Genomic DNA, 17,816 nt, shown 5'->3' with positions numbered 1-17,816 from the left:
GCAGGAATGGAGAAACAAATGACGAAAAAAAAAAAAGAAAAGAAAAAAATGGTGGCAAAAATCAATAGTAAGCAGTGAAAGATGAAGCAGACAGGAAATCCAGTGCCGGACCTGTTAGAGCTACTTGGGGAGAGGGGCTGTTCGAGCCTCTAGAGAGGCTAGAGCAGTCACTAGTCGCAAGTAAATAAAGTCAAGATTCAAGGCCAGTTATTTACACCATAGATTCAGCAAGGCAATCCAATTTATTAACACTTCCCACATAAAAGCAGTTTACTTTTATTTATACATCATTGCTCTGTTTGCTATGGGAGTAAAGTAGAATTGAAAAATGAAAAATAATACTGTCATCAAGACTAGGTGCTTGACCATATTCTATTTTACTAGCTCTCACATCGTCTTCATTCTTTGCAAGGATCTGGCTCAGATTTGGAACAGCTCAAGATGAAGGGCTGGCTTTAGCTTACTCATCTTGCATTTTTAGTCTTAAGTTCTGTACGACTGTCAATATTTTATTAAATCTAATTTCCTTCTTAAAGAACCTGGGCCCCGTTTTAAAAAAAATTTGTCTCAAGAATATACTCAAAATGAAACTTTAATATCTAGCTTTTCCACCTGCTGTAACAATTAGCCAAATCTCCTCACCTGGGTATATTTGCCATTATCTTTTAACTGACAGGGGAAAAAAATGAACCTTCGTACTTCCTAGATTCTACAATGTGAAGTGTTCTCTAGTTTTTCCTTTTGTTATGAGGAAAAAAAACAGGAAAAATTGTTTAGAACTATTTTTAAATTCACAATACCTTTTGCCTCAACAAAGATTTGCTAAAAATGCTTCCTATGAGGGAATTTTATTAACAAGCACTTTCCTCTGCTCTTAGGTGGCTATTAGCATCTAGACTATATCTAACCAATGTAACTCTTTAGTCAAAATAATGTTCTTCAATCTGCAATGTCTACCCAATATTGGAAACCATTAGCTAAATATGGCTATTGAGCACCTGAAATATATTGCAAACAAAAAACTGGATTTTTAAATCCAATTTAGTCACACATCACTTCTGAACACTTGAAATATGGCTAGTGTAACTGAAGAACTGAGTTTTAAATTTAATTTTAATGAATTAAAAAACTTGATAGTGCAGATCTAGACCATGAGTTAGACAGAATCCAATATGCAGGCCTCTAGATATCCTACGTAAGGAACACTGTAGCAGTGTTGCAGTGAGTAGTTAAAACTATGTGATCTCGGGAATTCCCTGGCGGTCCAGTGGTTAGGACTCCACGCTTTCACTGCTGAGGGTGCAAGCTAAGATCCGGCATGCCCTGCAGTGCAGCCAAAAAAGAAAGAGACTATGTGATCTCTAAGGTCCCCTCTACATATTACTACCTCTGCTGAGAAGCTTCCTACTATCTATCCCTTTCCTCTCAACCTTGAAGTTAGCTCATCAAATGTGACAGTTCATATAGTACATTGTATATCTCTTAGTGATCCTCTCATTATTTTTTTCTCCACCACTAGACTGTCAGCTACTAAAGAGATCTTATTTATGTCTATCACTCCATCTAGCTTAAAACATGAATGGCACATATTAATTGTGCTTCAAATATAAGTCATACACAAAAAGATGAATGGGTTACCTGGCTTAATATTTCAGCTACCACTCTGTGCAAGAGAATCCAAAAGTCATCTATCCAACTAATACATGATGAGGCAGAGTAGGCAGACTTAGAGCGTCATTTAATTCAAACAACATGGCTTGAAAAACATTTTTATTCATTTTTGTTTATAGAAATTATCTTTTCTTCCTGGGCATTTCAGATTGCCAATCCTAATTTAGCCTTCGTATGAGTCAAGTAATAAAATGAAAGGCAAAGAATCTTTTAAATAAAGATGAAAATTAAGCATTCAAATGCAAATAAACAATATTTCAATAATTTAACATAATCACTTTTTGAAAAATCTACCAGTTTATCAAATATTATAAACTCACCTTGGTCTATAGTATGAATATAATAGTAATAATTCCTGCGTTTAAAATATACACGTGTGAATTTCCCTAGTTTTCTTCCTGACACTTAGACTGCCTATTTCTTTGCCTGTTTGGGATTCCTTCTAATACCTTTCTTTAGCTCTTGGTATTCACAAATCAATTTCACCATCTTTCGCTAAGCAAAACAATTTCTCAATTTCATATTAATAGAAGGCTGAAATATGACTTGGAAAAATGTGTTAACCACTTTGACATAAAACCTTTCAGCAGTTTTTGGGTAGAAAGTGGAAACATTCATAGAACTTATTTGAAAGAGCTGGGTAAATAAGCCTCATATACACATTGTATACCTGCTTACATTTATTTGCATTTTTTTCTTCATATTAAAGGAGAAAAAAATGTTAATAATGTTTAGTACAATTTGACTCTTGAGCTCATTGTTTTCTCAGTTTGTCCACCGTATCTAGTATCCATGCCTGATTAGTACCTGAAACTGCACTCTCCACAAAATAATCATCGGCCTCTACTATTACATATCAGGAAGTGCTATGATAAGATTCAGAGTGAGTAACAACATAAATTTCTCTCAGGAGAAAATGTGCTGGGGCTGGCTGGGAATAAAGCCTAGAATATTGGAGTTGTTCTCAGGCAACCTTTTTGGAAGACTACTTTATGTTCATAAACATAAAGAAAATTAACCTGCATTAGTGCAGTCTATTAGGATAAAATACTAGTACTGAGTAGACACTTTAATCTGCTAATCAAAGCAGTTCTTGGATCACTTAGCACTGGCAACATGTGGTAGCTGGTGAGAAAGGCAAACTCTCAGGCCCACTCTAGCCCTAAGTCTGCATTTTAACAAGATCCCCCCAGGTGATTCAGCTGCATGTTAAAGTTTGAGAAAAAACATTTTCTTCCTGTACACAGATACACACATTTAAAATTATTTTATTTACAGGGTCAAATGAGGAAAAAGCACATTGGTTTCCTCCTAACTGCCACATCAAGAATGGCTGTCAAGACTTTCATCTAATTTTTAACAACCTGAATGGGTAATATGGATTAACTAAGGTTTCCAAGTTGAAATTAACCTATGAACAAATGGTAAAGACAACCCAGAGAGTTCAAGCAATTTAGTAAAAATTTTCTTATGTGTATTCTTCCTGACACTACAGTATGCCAGCTTATACATGTCCAGTTCTTTATATACAAACCTGAAAAATAAGAACTCTAAAAACCTTGAAGTTTAACCTTTGTGGCAAAATCTGACTTGAACTGACATTAAACTATTAATGTAGTAAATGTAGTAGGTCTTTTAACCCACTGACTGTGATCATTCCTGTTTGGCTGCAAAAATGTTAATGTATAAATTTGGGATCCTGACACAAATCTCACTGGAAGTGTTACGCAGTATATGGTATGTGCCCCCAAGGGTTTCACACAAGGGCCCTTTTAAGGTAAATGTAATTGAAAGAGCAGAAGAGACCAAAGCAAGGAAAATTGAATCTACCTGAATAAACTTCCATGCTAATGCCGGCTAAATAAAAATAACCTAATATGATGCCTTAGAAGCAATAATATGGTAATAGAGAGGCATAATAAACTGCTTGTACAGGGAGTTACGCTGGGGGTCAATCTGAGAAAAGGCTAGTAAAAGAATTTGTAATAAGGAGCATGTTTCTAAAATTTTCCCTTCAGAAACCACAATTTAAAATATTATAACACTAAAGGGGGGAATATCTCCACAGATGTCTAGATTAATCCAAAGTAAGGCAAACGGCCTCTTTGACCTTTAGTTACTAATACTCAAAAACTGAGTCCATCAAAAATTCAGCCCGTATTTTCAAGTTGTTTCTAGTATGCACTGCATAATTACAACATGATGCCATTTATTTAACAAGACTCTGAAAGAATGAGTCCCCAAGATCAAATATATACATTTTTAATATTTGAAATATTTACATAATGGAACCACGTCATGGTCCAATGTTAAGAACAGTGTTTTCAAATGTCCTCTTAAGATTAAAAAAAATCTAGTAACTCAAGCTCAGTTTATGCTTTTTATGCTTTTCTTAACAGCCCCTCCCCCGCCCAATCTTTTTAAAAAATAAATACTCAGACACAGGAATAGCTGCACCTAATTTCTGTTAAGAACTATTTAAAACTTGTTACATTTTCAGGTAATTTTGCTCCCTGGTGAATTTCTGATCTACCATAAAGAAAGCCCCATGTATGTCTCTAAGAACACCATCAGTATGTTTTTAAACTTTGATGAGCAGAGGTAAACAAGGTGTGTGCCTACATATACACACACAAGATAGAAACCCTTTACAAAACAAAAAACTAGTGGTAACTGCTTTAAATGATTTAAATGATTTACTTTATCCTCAGAAATAAGATGTAAACTTTGTAAATTGCCATGATAAATTCCTGTTTGTATTTTGTCAAACATTCCTAGTCTGTAAAATTGCCTAGTTTTATATTTTGCTTATTTTTAAAAAAGATTTTTTTCACTTAAGCTTTTTGAATGAAGCTTTTTTTTTTTTTTTAAACAAAGGGGTACAAAATTAAACTAAGGACCAATTAGTGCAAAAAATGCATTAAATAAAGCTCTCCAGAATCTAAGGATCTGCCTCATACCTGAACAATGAAATCAGGGGAGAAAACCACTATGACTCACACTTCCTTAAGAGAGGCTGACGCAGCCAGCTTTCAACAGAAAAACCCACTCCGCTCAACAAACTGTTGCTTGCCACAAGAGAATACCATACTCCGGGAGACTAATAACCTAATTATCCCAGACATTTGGGTTGGCACAATACCATGTTTCCTTTACAATTCTAGTCTTCAATTAGGAAATGTTTCAGGGAAACTTCCAAATCAAATTAGGGAAAAGTAAGACTTTTATACATACATTCACACAAACACATTCATACAGAGATACAGTAGGAATGGATTGTCTACTACTTTTCGCACTCTAATTTTAAATTCCATGCCATCATGAGGGCCTGCCATTTTTGATCAGGGTAATAGGGGGGTAAGGGTAATAGGTATGACTGGTATTCTTTCAATTTAAAATTGTTCATGTTGGTGACTATACAGTACAGTTCAATATTAAGTGCAATTCTGCAAAAGAATTGGGGAGTCATTTTAATATTTACAAGGAACAAATCAGCAGAACAAAATTATATCAGATAGGCTGTGTACAGTAGCTGCGGCTTATAAAACATACCAGTAATTTGTACCTGGTGAGTATAAAGAGAACCATGGTAGGATTCAGATGTCTTTACAACCAAGGGAGTACACATGGCATTAACAAATTAGAGGACAAAAAACATTCACATTTTCTACATTAAAAAAAGAATTACAGATCTCACAAATGTCTTTGAAGACAAAAAAATAAAATTTAAAGTCCTGTGAAGGGTGGGAAAGAAGAAATCTGAAATGGAACTCTAAATGTAAAAAGAATTTTACTTCACAAGACCAATTTTCTTGGCTTCTGTTTCATATATCAATAATCTCCACATCTTGACTATAAAAACTTCTGCTTCTTCATCAAGTACCTAGAAAAGGAAGAAGACAAAAAACAGTCACACACGTAAGAGAAGCAATCATAAGCATCTCCCAACAAGGTAACTGGAATAAAAAAGGCTTTTATCTACCAACAAGCATTTATTTACACATGTCTTGAAAAACTACTTCCTGAGGAAAGCAAATGTTATAAAGAACACAGTAATTTAGACAGAACTGGTTATATAACTACATAATACTTAATACAGAGTATCTCATTTACCTCTCCCCAAGAACCTCACAATCTTAACATTTATTGAGCACTTATTACACAAGTGACACTGAAATATTAAATGAGAATATATGTGTACTATTTTAATATAGTATCTGGGATAGAGAAAACAAAGTGAACACTATCATCACAAAGGACACAAGACTACTGAATAAATAAAAGGTCTTTTCTCCTTGGCAAATCAAGTTATTTTTTCTGTCTACCTATGAGTTAGTTGCATCATGTCCTCATCACTGCACTACTCCTGCCCTCATCACCCACACATATGTGGCACTCTACACCAGGGCTGCTGTGCGGTAAACTGGACTAGCATGCTTCCTTCTACAGAAGGCAGCAATGACTGAGTTCCAGGGTACCACCGTCGTAATGGCATCTGGCGTAATGCTGCCAAGACTCTGGAGAAGCAGGCCAGGTTAGGAGTTAAGCAAACCAGATCTCTAGCCAGACTACTTGGATTCAAAAACCTCTTCTACCTCTTATTAGTTACGTATTCTTGGTTGGGTTACTTAATCACAATGAGCCTCAGTTCCCTCATCTGTAAGACAGAGGTTATAGTAGCTATGTCATACTGCTTCTACTGTGGGAATTAAAAGAGTTGATATGTACCAAGTGTTTGAAGAGTGCTTATTATTACAATCAGTTAAGTACCTAAGACAAGCCAGAAATGGATTTTCCTGAGAAATTTCCTTACATTTCTCAGTGATGACAAATAAAGAACTTAAATAAGACATCTATGAGCCAGACTTAACCCATAGTTTAAAAAAAAACTGCTGTGGCAATTCCCTCGTGGTCCAGTGGTTAGGACTCCACGTTCTCACTGCCAAGGGCGCATATTCAATCCCTGGTCAGGGAACGAAGATCCCAAAGCCAAAAAAAAAGAACTACGCTGCAACACTAATTAATGAGGAATTGAACCCAGGTACAAAAATGCATCCAAAGTTCATTAACTTACATAAAATGAGGAAAGGTACACTTTGAAAAAGTCAGATTTCTAATAAGAGCAAAATACTACTTGAGCTAAAATTTCCACCTCATTTATTCAAGAAATATTTAGAGGGTCCATGAGCTATTACCAGAACTGGCTGACAACACCAACTCAATTGGTTTCCTCCCACTCTGATCAACAATGAGCCAGAAAATAATCAAAAACAATATAAGCAAATAAGCGGTAGAGTTTAATTATACTCTAAATATCAAACTATTTCAACAGATCAAAACGGATTAACAGTGACACATGACATCTTCACCAACAGTGATTATACCTCTGCCAAGGTCACAAACCAGAACACTGATTTTTTTTTTTTTTGGCCGCATGGCTTGTGGGATCTCAGTTCCCCCACCAGGCATTGAACCTGGGCCCTTGGCAATGAAAGTGTAGAGTCCTAACCACTGGACCTCCAGTATTTCCCTGATTTTTTTTTTAATTCTTTACCTCAGGCCTAACTACAAAACCCTCTCTTCACTCAAGGATAACTTTGTGAAGAGGCTGGAAGGTCAAGGAAGTTCAGATTGCATCCCTAAGGACTGGGATCTATTCACATTTCTCCTTTCATCTGAGGCTCGGCACTATGGCATCAAACTTTTCACAAACGTTTTTTCAGGAATTTTAGACAACAGATGCATTAGGCTAGCTAGGCAGCAGAAAACTAGTTATCTGGCTTCAGACATCATACAGTGCTTGGAGACACGTAACATCTTGACCTTAGAGCTCCTTTAGTTAGGCACCCTCCTATGGCACTCCCTGACAACTTTAATTGCAGCTCAAAATGAAAGTTTCCCTGGTCACCTATCATCTCACATCATGCTTGACGTTTCTTCTTCCTCTCTGACTCTTTTTCCTGTTGCTACTTTCCCACTCTGCCCTTTAGACCCTATTCCACTTTATGCTATCCCCAACTTCTTTAATTAGACTTTTCATCTCCTTACCTTAATTGAAAATGTGGTACGTCCCCTAAAGACCCTGACACCCCTGTGGCCTTCTGAAAAAGTTCCTCACTTTCAAAGCTTTAGTCTCCACAAGAGAGGGGAAGCTGCTGGATCTTCATTGTTTCTCTCCTCGTAAACAATATCTCCAATGATGTTCGCGAGATCTCATTACACCACCGGTTTACTCCAACAGCAGCTGTCTAGCAAATATCTAGTCTTTCATCCACATTAAATGAGTGCTCTGCAGCTGGTTCTTGTATTTCTCTCCAATCCGTCCTAACACACAGTAATTTCTATTTCTGTGTGTTATAACCCAGCTTAAAGTTCACTGATATTCTAAACAATGACATCAGCTCTGCCCCAGAAACTCCCATGGCCATACTTTGCACCTTGCCATCATCTGGATTAATTTACCAATTGTATTCTTAAACATTCTACTCTCTAACTAAACCTCTCTTTATTTCATTCAAACACATCTACCACAGCTTCTCTGGAACCACCAGTCCTTGATTCATTCAGACCACCAAGTCTGTTCTGATATTATTTCCTTTTCTTCCTACACTGGAGTTCACAGTCCGTTCTATCACTCTCTCACCTTTACCATCAATTCTCTTCCTTTCTTTTCTCACAAAATCAATGCAACCACAACCACTAACTCTAATATCCAAATTAACTGCTATTTGGGATTTGATGTTTAACTACTGCCAACCCAACAGACACCTGCCCAAGTGACAAAAGAGTAATACAATCTTCAAGTCTCAGTTTACATGGTAATTCCTGTGATGGTTTCCCTAACTGCCGTCAACACCTAACTACTCTTATCTCCTCTGCCCCCATGATCATTTTTATATATCCCCATTATACTAAAGATATTACAGTATCAATATTGGTATACCTGTTTCCCTGCTGGTTCTTTAAGGGCAGATATTCCACCTTTCTGTGCTTCTAGCACATTGCTCTACCCAGTAAACACTTAATAAATGGTCTCTAAATTTATGAATAGATTCAGAATTTATATTTATACACACAAACACCAAAAACAGGAGGGGAGAGAATGATAAAAAAAAAAAACCTAACTCGGGCTTCCCTGGTGGCGCAGTGGTTGAGAGTCCATCTGCTGATGCAGGGGACACGGGTTTGTGCTCTGGTCCGGGAAGATCCCCATGCCGCGGAGCGGCTAGGCCCGTGAGCCATGGCTGCTGAGCCTGCGCGTCCGGAGCCTGGGCTCCGCAACGGGAGAGGCCACAACAGTGAGAGGCCCGCGTACCGCAAAGGAAAAAAAAAAAAAAAACCCTAACTCTACTGTTGTCTAATAATATCTTACTATGAACGCCTTTAACCTCTTAATGCATGTTCAAATTTTAATTCAGGCCCATAAAGATTCTGGAACCAACACAGGGAGAAATTCAATCAAATTCAGAGAAGTTAGTTTGTTCACACTGATATTAATTTTTTTTTCACATCTTTATTGGAGTATCAATGCTTTACAATGTTGTGTTAGTTTCTGCTGTACAACAAAGTGAATCAGCTATATGTATACATATATCCCCATACGCCCTACCTCTTGTACCTCCCTCCCACCCTCCGTATCCCCTCCCTCTAGGTCGTCACAAAGCACTGAGCTGATCTCCTTGTGTAATTAAAATATTAACAACAGTAAATTTCTAACTTACCATGGCAACATCATCTAAAATGCTCTGAGGTGAACTATGAGCCATAACCTAAGGGAAAAAAAAATAACTGTCACTTTGAAAATAAATAAAACATTAGCAATACAGTAAAAAAAAAAAAATTTTAAGGTGCCCTCACACTAGTATGAGAATTTCTTGTGACTTTAGAACCTTTCTATAAATTTCTTAATTCCCAGAATCTCCCTCTTTTCAATAAAAGTCTGACACTAAAACCTGGGATCTTAATCATCACAATATTTGTCTTCTAATTCAAATCCAGACTTATAAGTGTTTATGCTACAGTAATCACAAGTGGAAAGGGTCACTTAAATGAGCTATGCCTAATGTTAAAAGAGCAGTACTGGTAGAAAAATACCCTTTCCTTAAAACGCAATTAGCTATTCCTTTATAGAAATACTTTGCCTTCAGGGAACAATGAAAGGATGTGGTATACCTTGGTGGTTAAGAGCATGAGTTCCACAGGCTACTTATCATGTAACCATGGTCAAGACACGATCTCTCCCTAAGCCTCAATTTCTTCATTGAATTTCTTTATTGAATGGGGATACTGTTAGTAACCTGCACTTCCTAAGGTTGTTGGGAGGTTTGAAGAAGATGAAGTCTTGTAAAATGCTTAACACCGTACCTCCTGGGAAAGAAGCCTGGCACACAGTAATCAGTCAGTTAACACCACTATTATGCTATGAAGGGCACTACTTTCTTTTCCAAAGGATGGATGACTGACAAAGAATTGAGACAAGCTATTGGCTGTCTCCACAAAACCTCAACTGTCCTTCAGCAACATTCTAATGTATGAAGACCTCAGGTACCAAAAAGAATTTCCACAATAATCTATTATTATTGACCATGTCAAGATTCTAGCCACCTTATCACCCCTATTTGTCATTAAGACAAGAAGGGGGTGGCAAAGCATTCTCAGCGGCAGGGAGAGAGCAAAATTGGCAGCAGCCAGCTATTCTGTCCTCTCTGACCCTCTGAAATGAAAGCATGCAGCGTGGGGTCTGAAATAGTATAGAGGGGTTCACTTAAGTAGCCATGACTCTTGTAATTAAAACTAAATTATCACTGGCTTGGCCCTGTAAAAATTTTCAATTTAGAAAGTCTCTAACATTTTGAAGTATATAACAAACGTTGGGGAAAGAGTAAAAGACTAACCTTAGAACAAACAAAATCAACTAATGTAGCTTCTTCTTCACCTATGTATTCTATGATTTTTTTATTAATCCATGGTCTAATTCGTCGTTCCATCAATATCTATAAAATAAAGCATGGTTACTAAATTAAAGAGCTTTTTATTACATTTACTTAAAAAACCTATATAACTTCATAATTTTTCTTAAGGCTAAAATACAGTACGATCATTAACAAGTTGACTTAAGACAGATATGTATCGAGATGAAATTATTTGCTTCTAATGTATGAAGACCTCAGGTACCAAAAAGAATTTCCACAATAATCTATTATTATTGACCATGTCAAGATTCTAGCCACCTTATCACCCCTATTTGTCATAAACGGAATGAACTGAGTTTGTGTGCTATAGTCAAAACCAAAAACTTGCAATAAAATAATGAAATACAATTTGCTACTCACAGAATCCACAATAGACCAATCCAGCGGATAAGCGAAGAGCTCAGGTTTGGCTGTAGGGATTTTTTCAATGAGACTCTTAATGTGTTTACGCTTTTCTTCAGTGTTCACAGTGCCTTTGGCAGCATTTTTATCATCTTCACCATAATCCAAGGGAACCAGTTTCCTTTTTCGGGGTACATCATCACTGTCTTCATCCTCAAATTTGTTAAAGACACTATCTACAGGGAGTTTCTTTCTCTTCACAGAATTAGGCTGACCAGGACTATTGGAAGCACCTATAGTAAAAACACTGTATTAGCACAATGACTTAATTTTCAAATGTTACATTTTACAACCCACCATGCCTAAAAAGCAGTGTAAATATACCTCCACAAACCTCAGAGAAAGATCCCAGCTATAAAAAATAACTCACTACTCACAAGCGCTAGAACATTTAACTTTTCACTTCTCAGAACTCAAGGCAGCTGCAGATACAGGAGCACTAGCAGAACTATGAAAACAATCATGAGCTAGAAAGGCTTTTTTTTTTAAACTAGTTTTCTAACTACCTACCAAGCAGTACATATTTCTTTTTCCCTTAAGGCAAAATTTATGTAGTTGTGGCGGGTAGAGGGGGAAAGGAGGAAAAAAGGAGGAACGAAATGCTAACATACCCAGTTTAAGACTCAGTCCTATTTTTGGCCTATGCTCCTCAGGTTGTTGTTGATCTGGTGAATTTTCATGAGGAATAATAATACCACAGGGAGACTCATCTCCAGGAGTGTTGGGAGTTGCATTGCCACTGGCAGAGGACACAGATGGGGCAGAACTGATGGGCCTCAGAGTTGGTTTGAGACAGGGCTTTTGCTCTGGCTCTTCTTCCTCTTCCATGGGTTCCTCTCGTTTTTCTTCTTTTTCTTGCTTTTCTTCTTCCTCTTCCTCTGATTCTGGTTCTTGCTTTATTTGTGGTTGTCTGCGCCTCTCAGCCTCTTGTTCCATCTAAAACCAGAAAATAACCTGGTCAACTGAAACAGACCCCAACTATCTTCAATTCAACCAGCTCTATGATTCATCTTTCACAAAATCTCTATTTTTCTTCTTCCTTAGGAATAACAAAACATTGCCTCCTTCTATAATCAGAACTAAATCTATAGAATATATTAGGTACTCTGCAAAATGTTTTTTTTAGTATTTCATATATATTACCATTCTTCAGTGGCTTGTATATATACCCTCTAAGAGATAACAAAGGTAATTGCTAATAGTTGGCTAATTCAAAGTGAAAAAGTATGTTTTTATATCTTTATTAAAGAAATTATAATCAGAAATTTTATTTTATTGGGTTGGCCAAAAGGTTTGCTCGGTTTTTTTTGGCTCTAGTGGCACTTAGTTGTCTTTAACTTCATTCGAAACAATTTTGTTAGACTGTGACAGCTGTCATATCAGCGTGCATTTAAAAAAAAGACATCAAAATTGGTGAATTTTTGTGTAGCCGTTTTAATACTAAAGATGGAAGAAAAACCCAACATTTTTGGCATATTACTCTTTATTATTTCAAGAAAGGTAAAACGCAACCGAAATGCAAAAAAAGATTTGTGCCATGTATGGAGAAGGTGCTGTGACTGATTGAACATGTCAAAAATGGTCAGCAAAGTTTCACGCTGGAGATTTCTCGCTGGACGATGCTCCATGGCTGGGTAGACCAGTTCAAGCTGATAGCAATCAAATCGAGACATTGAGAATAATCAACGTTATACCAAGCAGGAGATAGCCAACATACTCAAAATATCCCAATCAAGCGCTGAAAATCATTTGCACCAGCTTGGTTATGTGAATCGCTTTGATGTTTGGGTTCCACATAAGTTAAGCGAAAAAAACTTAACCGTATTTCTGCATGCGATTCTCTCCTTAAACGTAATGACAATGTTCCGTTTCTAAAACATATTGTGATGGGTGATGAAAAGTGGATACTGTACAATAATGTGGAATGGAAGAGACGGTGGGGCAAGCAAAATAAACGACCACCAACCACACCAAAGGCCAGTCTTCATCCAAAGAAGGTGATATTGTATATATCGTGGGGTTGGGAGCCCTCTACTATATGAGCCCCTTCCAGAAAATCAAACGATTAATTCCAACAAGTACTGCTCCCAATTAGACAAACTGAAAGCAGCACTCGATGAAGAGAGTCCAGAATTAGTCAACAGAAAATGCATAATCTTCCATCAGGATAACGCAAGACTGCATGTTTCTTTGATGACCAGGCAAAAACCATTACAGCTTGGCTGGGATGCTCTGATTCATTCCCCGTATTCACCAGACATTGCACCTTCGGATTTCCATTTATTTCGGTCTTTACAAAATTCTCTTAATAGAAAAAATTTCAATTCCCTGGAAGACTGTAAAAGGCACCTGGAACAGTTCTTTGCTCAAAAAGATAAAAAGTTTCAGGAAGATGGAATTATGAAGTTGCCTGGAAAATGGCAGAAGGTAGGTCGAACAAAAGGGTGAATACGTTGCTCAGTAAAGTTCTTGGTGAAAATGAAAAATGTGTCTTTTACTTTACTTAAAAACCAAAGACACTTTCTGGCCAACCCAATAGAACCCAATAGTATACACAATACACAAGAGGCAACTCAAATCCTCAGCCTGGTCATAGATAATCATTTTTTATTTCTTGGTTATGGCTGAAGGTGGTAGTCACTTCTGTATTCACAAACAGGAAAAGGAAGAAGTGGTGGGAGGGAGAATTCTGAAGTCAAAGTCCTAAACCAAAATGAACACTCCCCCTGAAATTACAAAATATAATAAAAAATAAACATCATAAGAGCATTATAAACTGGGATGAATACATCAGCAAGTTTTCTGAGCATGAAACAAACACAGGAAAAACAAAAGTAAAAATACGTATCCTGAACTACACAAAAATTTAAAATCTGTGCGTAACACCATTTATCAACTCACAAAGGAAGTACAATGACCATTAAACCATCTGCAAGGCATTCAAACCCACTGGTAATCAGAGAATTAAAACATAGCAATATTCCCCAACCTAAATGTTATAATGGCAAGGATTTAAAACACTGACAATACTACCATGATGATGAAAAAAAGACACCTGGACTATAAACTGGAGAAATTCTTGGTGGAAGATTATACCTGAAGTAAAAAGCACATTAGAAAACAAAACAAAACAGAAACAGACTCATAGATACAGAGAACAAGCTGGTGGTCACCAGAGGGGAGCAGAATGGGGGGTAGGGCAAAAACGTGAAGGGGATTAAGAGGTACAAACTTCCAGGCTTCCCTGGTTGCGCAGTGGCTGATAATCTGCCTGCTAATGCAGGGGACACGGGTTCGAGCCCTCATCTGGGAGGATCCCACATGCCGTGGAGCAACTAAGCCCGTGAGCCACAACTACTGAGCCTGCGCGTCTGGAGCCTGTGTTCTGCAACGAGAGGCCGTGATAATGAGAGGCCCGCACACCGCGATGAAGAGTGGCCCCCGCTTGCCACAACTAGAGAAAGCCCTCGCACAGAAACGAAGACCCAACACAGCAAAAATAAATAACTAAAACTCCTACCCCCAACATTTAAAAAAAAAAAAAAAAAAAAAGAGGTACAAACTTCCAGTTATAAAATAACTCATGGGGAATGTAACATACAGCATAGGGAATATAGTCAATATTGTTATAATAACTTGGTATGGTGACAGATGGTTACTAGACTTATCGTGGTGATCAATTCATAATGTAATAATACACATGTCAAATCACTGTTGTACACTTGAAACTAATATAATACTGTATGTCAACTATACTTCAATAAAAATCTAAAAATGAAAAAAAAGCACATTAGAAAAAAAGCGCACGTAACAACATTCCCACTTATAAAACTTATGTATGAGGGGGGTTATAAGAAATCAGCCAGTTTTTAATTTCTTCATTACTATGTTCTATGTCGTCTGAACTTTCTATTTACTTATGTAAGTACTTAACAGAAAAAAAATAACACTATTTTATTTTGAAAAATAAAAGGGACATGTAAGAAGACATGGTTCCTGTTAATAGCATATAACAGATTTTTTAAAGTTGATATGAAGAATTTATAGTATTAAGATCTGTGATACACTAAGAACTAAAAACTTTTCTAACATGACACTATTCTTAAAAGCAAGAATGGGTATGCCATGTCCTATGACAGTCTTTCTTTTTCATTTTTAAATGACAAGCTGTTCATGAAAACATCTTTATTTTGGAAATAAAATATTTAGGGTGGTAATGAGAGAATTTAAACTGCAAAAGTCATTAAGTGTCAGAGCACATATAGGAAGGACAGTTTCTAGCAAAGTTACATTAAAAGACATTCACTTAATAAGTAATACTTCACAGAAATAAAGGAGTAAGACATATAGAAGATGTTGAAAATAAAGCTGTAAATCAACTAATATTGATAACTTACATAATAAAATAAAGAAAAAATACTAATATCCTCCCCCAAAATAGCAAGACGCATGGAGTGTAAACATTTCCCTTATAAACTAAACTATATCATAGTTGGTTGGCTTAAGATGACATGATAGCCTTAAAAGAATATTGTTATGGATGTCATAGTATCTTACCCTCTGGAGCTCTGCATCTGGATCCGGGTGCCCTTCTGCCAAAAGGCGCTGCCTGATTTCCTCTAGCTCTTCCTTCTCTCTCTTTCTATCCCGTTCATCTGCTTCCATTTCCTTTTCCCTATCACGCAACCTTTTCTGAAGAGCGCTTCCTCTGCAAAAGTAAATAACACACCTTATTTAATACTCAGGTCTAAACTACTACACATAATGTCTCCAAAAGCAAGTTCTTTCCATACTAACAGCTGCATGCTAAGAGACTGAAGACTGTTTTAATGCTCTCTATCTGTAGAACACCCAAGACAGTGTACTCTCTGCATGTTAACGTTTACTAAGTCAGCACTGTCTTGTCACGTTATCACCATGCCTCATTCTTAAGTCATTCTAAATGAGTATCTATCTACAAGTAAAAAAGTAGCTTTCAGAGGGAAGAATGCTCTCATCTCATTTTATACCTATTCCACAGGGAAACTAACAGGTAATCTGTGTTGTCTTGGAGGCCAAGTTGTGAAAAATTAATACAAGGAGTAGTAATATCCCAAATATTAGTTTTGTACCTTCAATTTAAATCACCTCCTTTCCTTGTGGGGAAAAAAAAATTAACAGAAGAAGCAGGGCATAATCAAGAGAAAGCAGAGGTTCTATTTAGCACTTTATTATATCTCAGAATGTTGAAATAATGTACTGCTAATCTATGATTCAATAATTTTACTTTACATTTTCTACAAAGTCAAATCCTTGGCAGTCATTCAATTTAAAGTGTTAATCCAATGTTTTGATTATTTCAGCTACAGTGTATTAAATTATATATATTAAATGCATTCACTACATGACTGTATCATGCCAGGCACATGAGAAAAAAATCAAAATATTGTTCATAACCTAAGGGAAATTACAGTTTGTAGTGGAGGGAGCAGAACAAAGCAAACAATTTTACCAAAGTGCCATAAATGTTAGAAGAATGAGAGCAGTTTAGAAATGCCACGGGAACAGATATCAGGAAATGCAGGCTTCACAACTCTCACTTCATAATAGTATAGCAACTGGGTGAAGGAGGGTGGGAGGGTGTTCAGATTACTATGTAGCACTCTAGAAATCCTTGAAGACAAAAATTTCTAGGCCCCCTTAGACAGTCATAAAGGCAAGTTATAATTTGCTATAAAAACTGAAGTTCTTTAAAACACATGAGGGACTTTCCTGGTGGTCTAGAGGGTAAGACTCCGCACTCCCAATACAGGGGGCTGGGGATCAATCCCTGGTTGGGGAACTAGATCCCGCATGCATGCAGCAACTAAGAGCCTGCACGCTGCAACTAAAGATTCTGCATGCCACAACTAAGACCCAGTGCAGTCAAAATAAATAAACAAACACACATTTTAATAAATAAATAAATAAATAATAAAACACAGGAAGAAAAGTTAATTTGTCACCATACTATTATGAACCTTCCTCCAAAAAAGGTGCATAGAATTGTCAATTCTTTTATAACAGGCCCGGACCCCCGGAAAACAGCATTATGAACTATGGGGATAATTACAAGATGAATTCAAAGATTTCTTTCTTATTCCACTGAGTGAACTTGCACTCTCTTGTAGACAAGAGAAAATACAGCTAATAAAAAGCTGACAGTATGAGTTCATAAAGCAAGGCTTCTTTACCTGTAATATTTGGGATCATCTCTATCATCATCATAATCTTCTAAGAATTCTTTTAGTCGTTTAGCTTCTTTTGCCTTTGAGGAAATGAAGGCCAAAGTGTGCAAAATTAACATAAAAGTAATTTAGATTACCCCCTTGCCCTTTCTTGGGAATAGATTTTTCTTATTCATACCACTTGAACTTTTTCATTCTCATAAACTTATATATTAAATGTAAGTAACATAAGATTTTTTAAATCTTTTACTCTTAAAAGCAAGTCAGATTTAGGGCTTATCCATAAAATGAAAGCCACATATACTGATGGTATGCTACAATAAGTTTTCTCTCTGAAGATACACTTCAAAGTACAGTAATTTTTTTTCTAATGAAACCTAAGCACACCAAGAAAGAAAACTGAAAGTTATCTTATTGAATCTGTTAACCGGACAAAAATATTTTACATTTTGTTTATAGGTAGATGATGGTACAAGTAGTTTGTATGAATTGCAGGATTAAAAATTTGCCTGCCTGGGCTTCCCTGGTGGCGCGGTGGTTGGGAGTCCGCCTGCCGATGCAGGGG

The 17,816-nt window shown here is 36.7% G+C and overlaps 1 protein-coding gene across 2 annotated transcripts in view; it reads right to left on the bottom strand.

Moving 5' to 3' along the window:
• Positions 1-4,866: 4,866 nt before the first annotated feature.
• The window catches only part of RBM25 (RNA binding motif protein 25), a 51,729-nt gene continuing 38,779 nt past the window's right edge, over positions 4,867-17,816 (bottom strand). Inside the window, exons 13-19 of one of the 2 annotated variants that reach the window (XM_007459699.1) lie at positions 17,258-17,331; positions 15,603-15,753; positions 11,657-11,981; positions 11,004-11,278; positions 10,566-10,664; positions 9,393-9,440; positions 4,867-5,554 (exon numbers count right to left, since the gene is read on the bottom strand). In XM_007459699.1, coding sequence (XP_007459761.1) covers positions 5,462-5,554; positions 9,393-9,440; positions 10,566-10,664; positions 11,004-11,278; positions 11,657-11,981; positions 15,603-15,753; positions 17,258-17,331 — 1,065 coding nt within the window. In that variant the 3' untranslated portion in view covers positions 4,867-5,461. The remainder of the gene's footprint in view (positions 5,555-9,392; positions 9,441-10,565; positions 10,665-11,003; positions 11,279-11,656; positions 11,982-15,602; positions 15,754-17,257; positions 17,332-17,816) is intronic. The other variant, XM_007459698.1, reaches the window with a different exon arrangement.

Source organism: Lipotes vexillifer, unplaced genomic scaffold (genome assembly GCF_000442215.2).
Source record: "Lipotes vexillifer unplaced genomic scaffold, Lipotes_vexillifer_v1.1 scaffold39, whole genome shotgun sequence".
Taxonomy (NCBI): Eukaryota; Metazoa; Chordata; class Mammalia; order Artiodactyla; family Lipotidae; genus Lipotes; species Lipotes vexillifer.
This window is presented reverse-complemented; position numbering and strand designations above follow the sequence as displayed.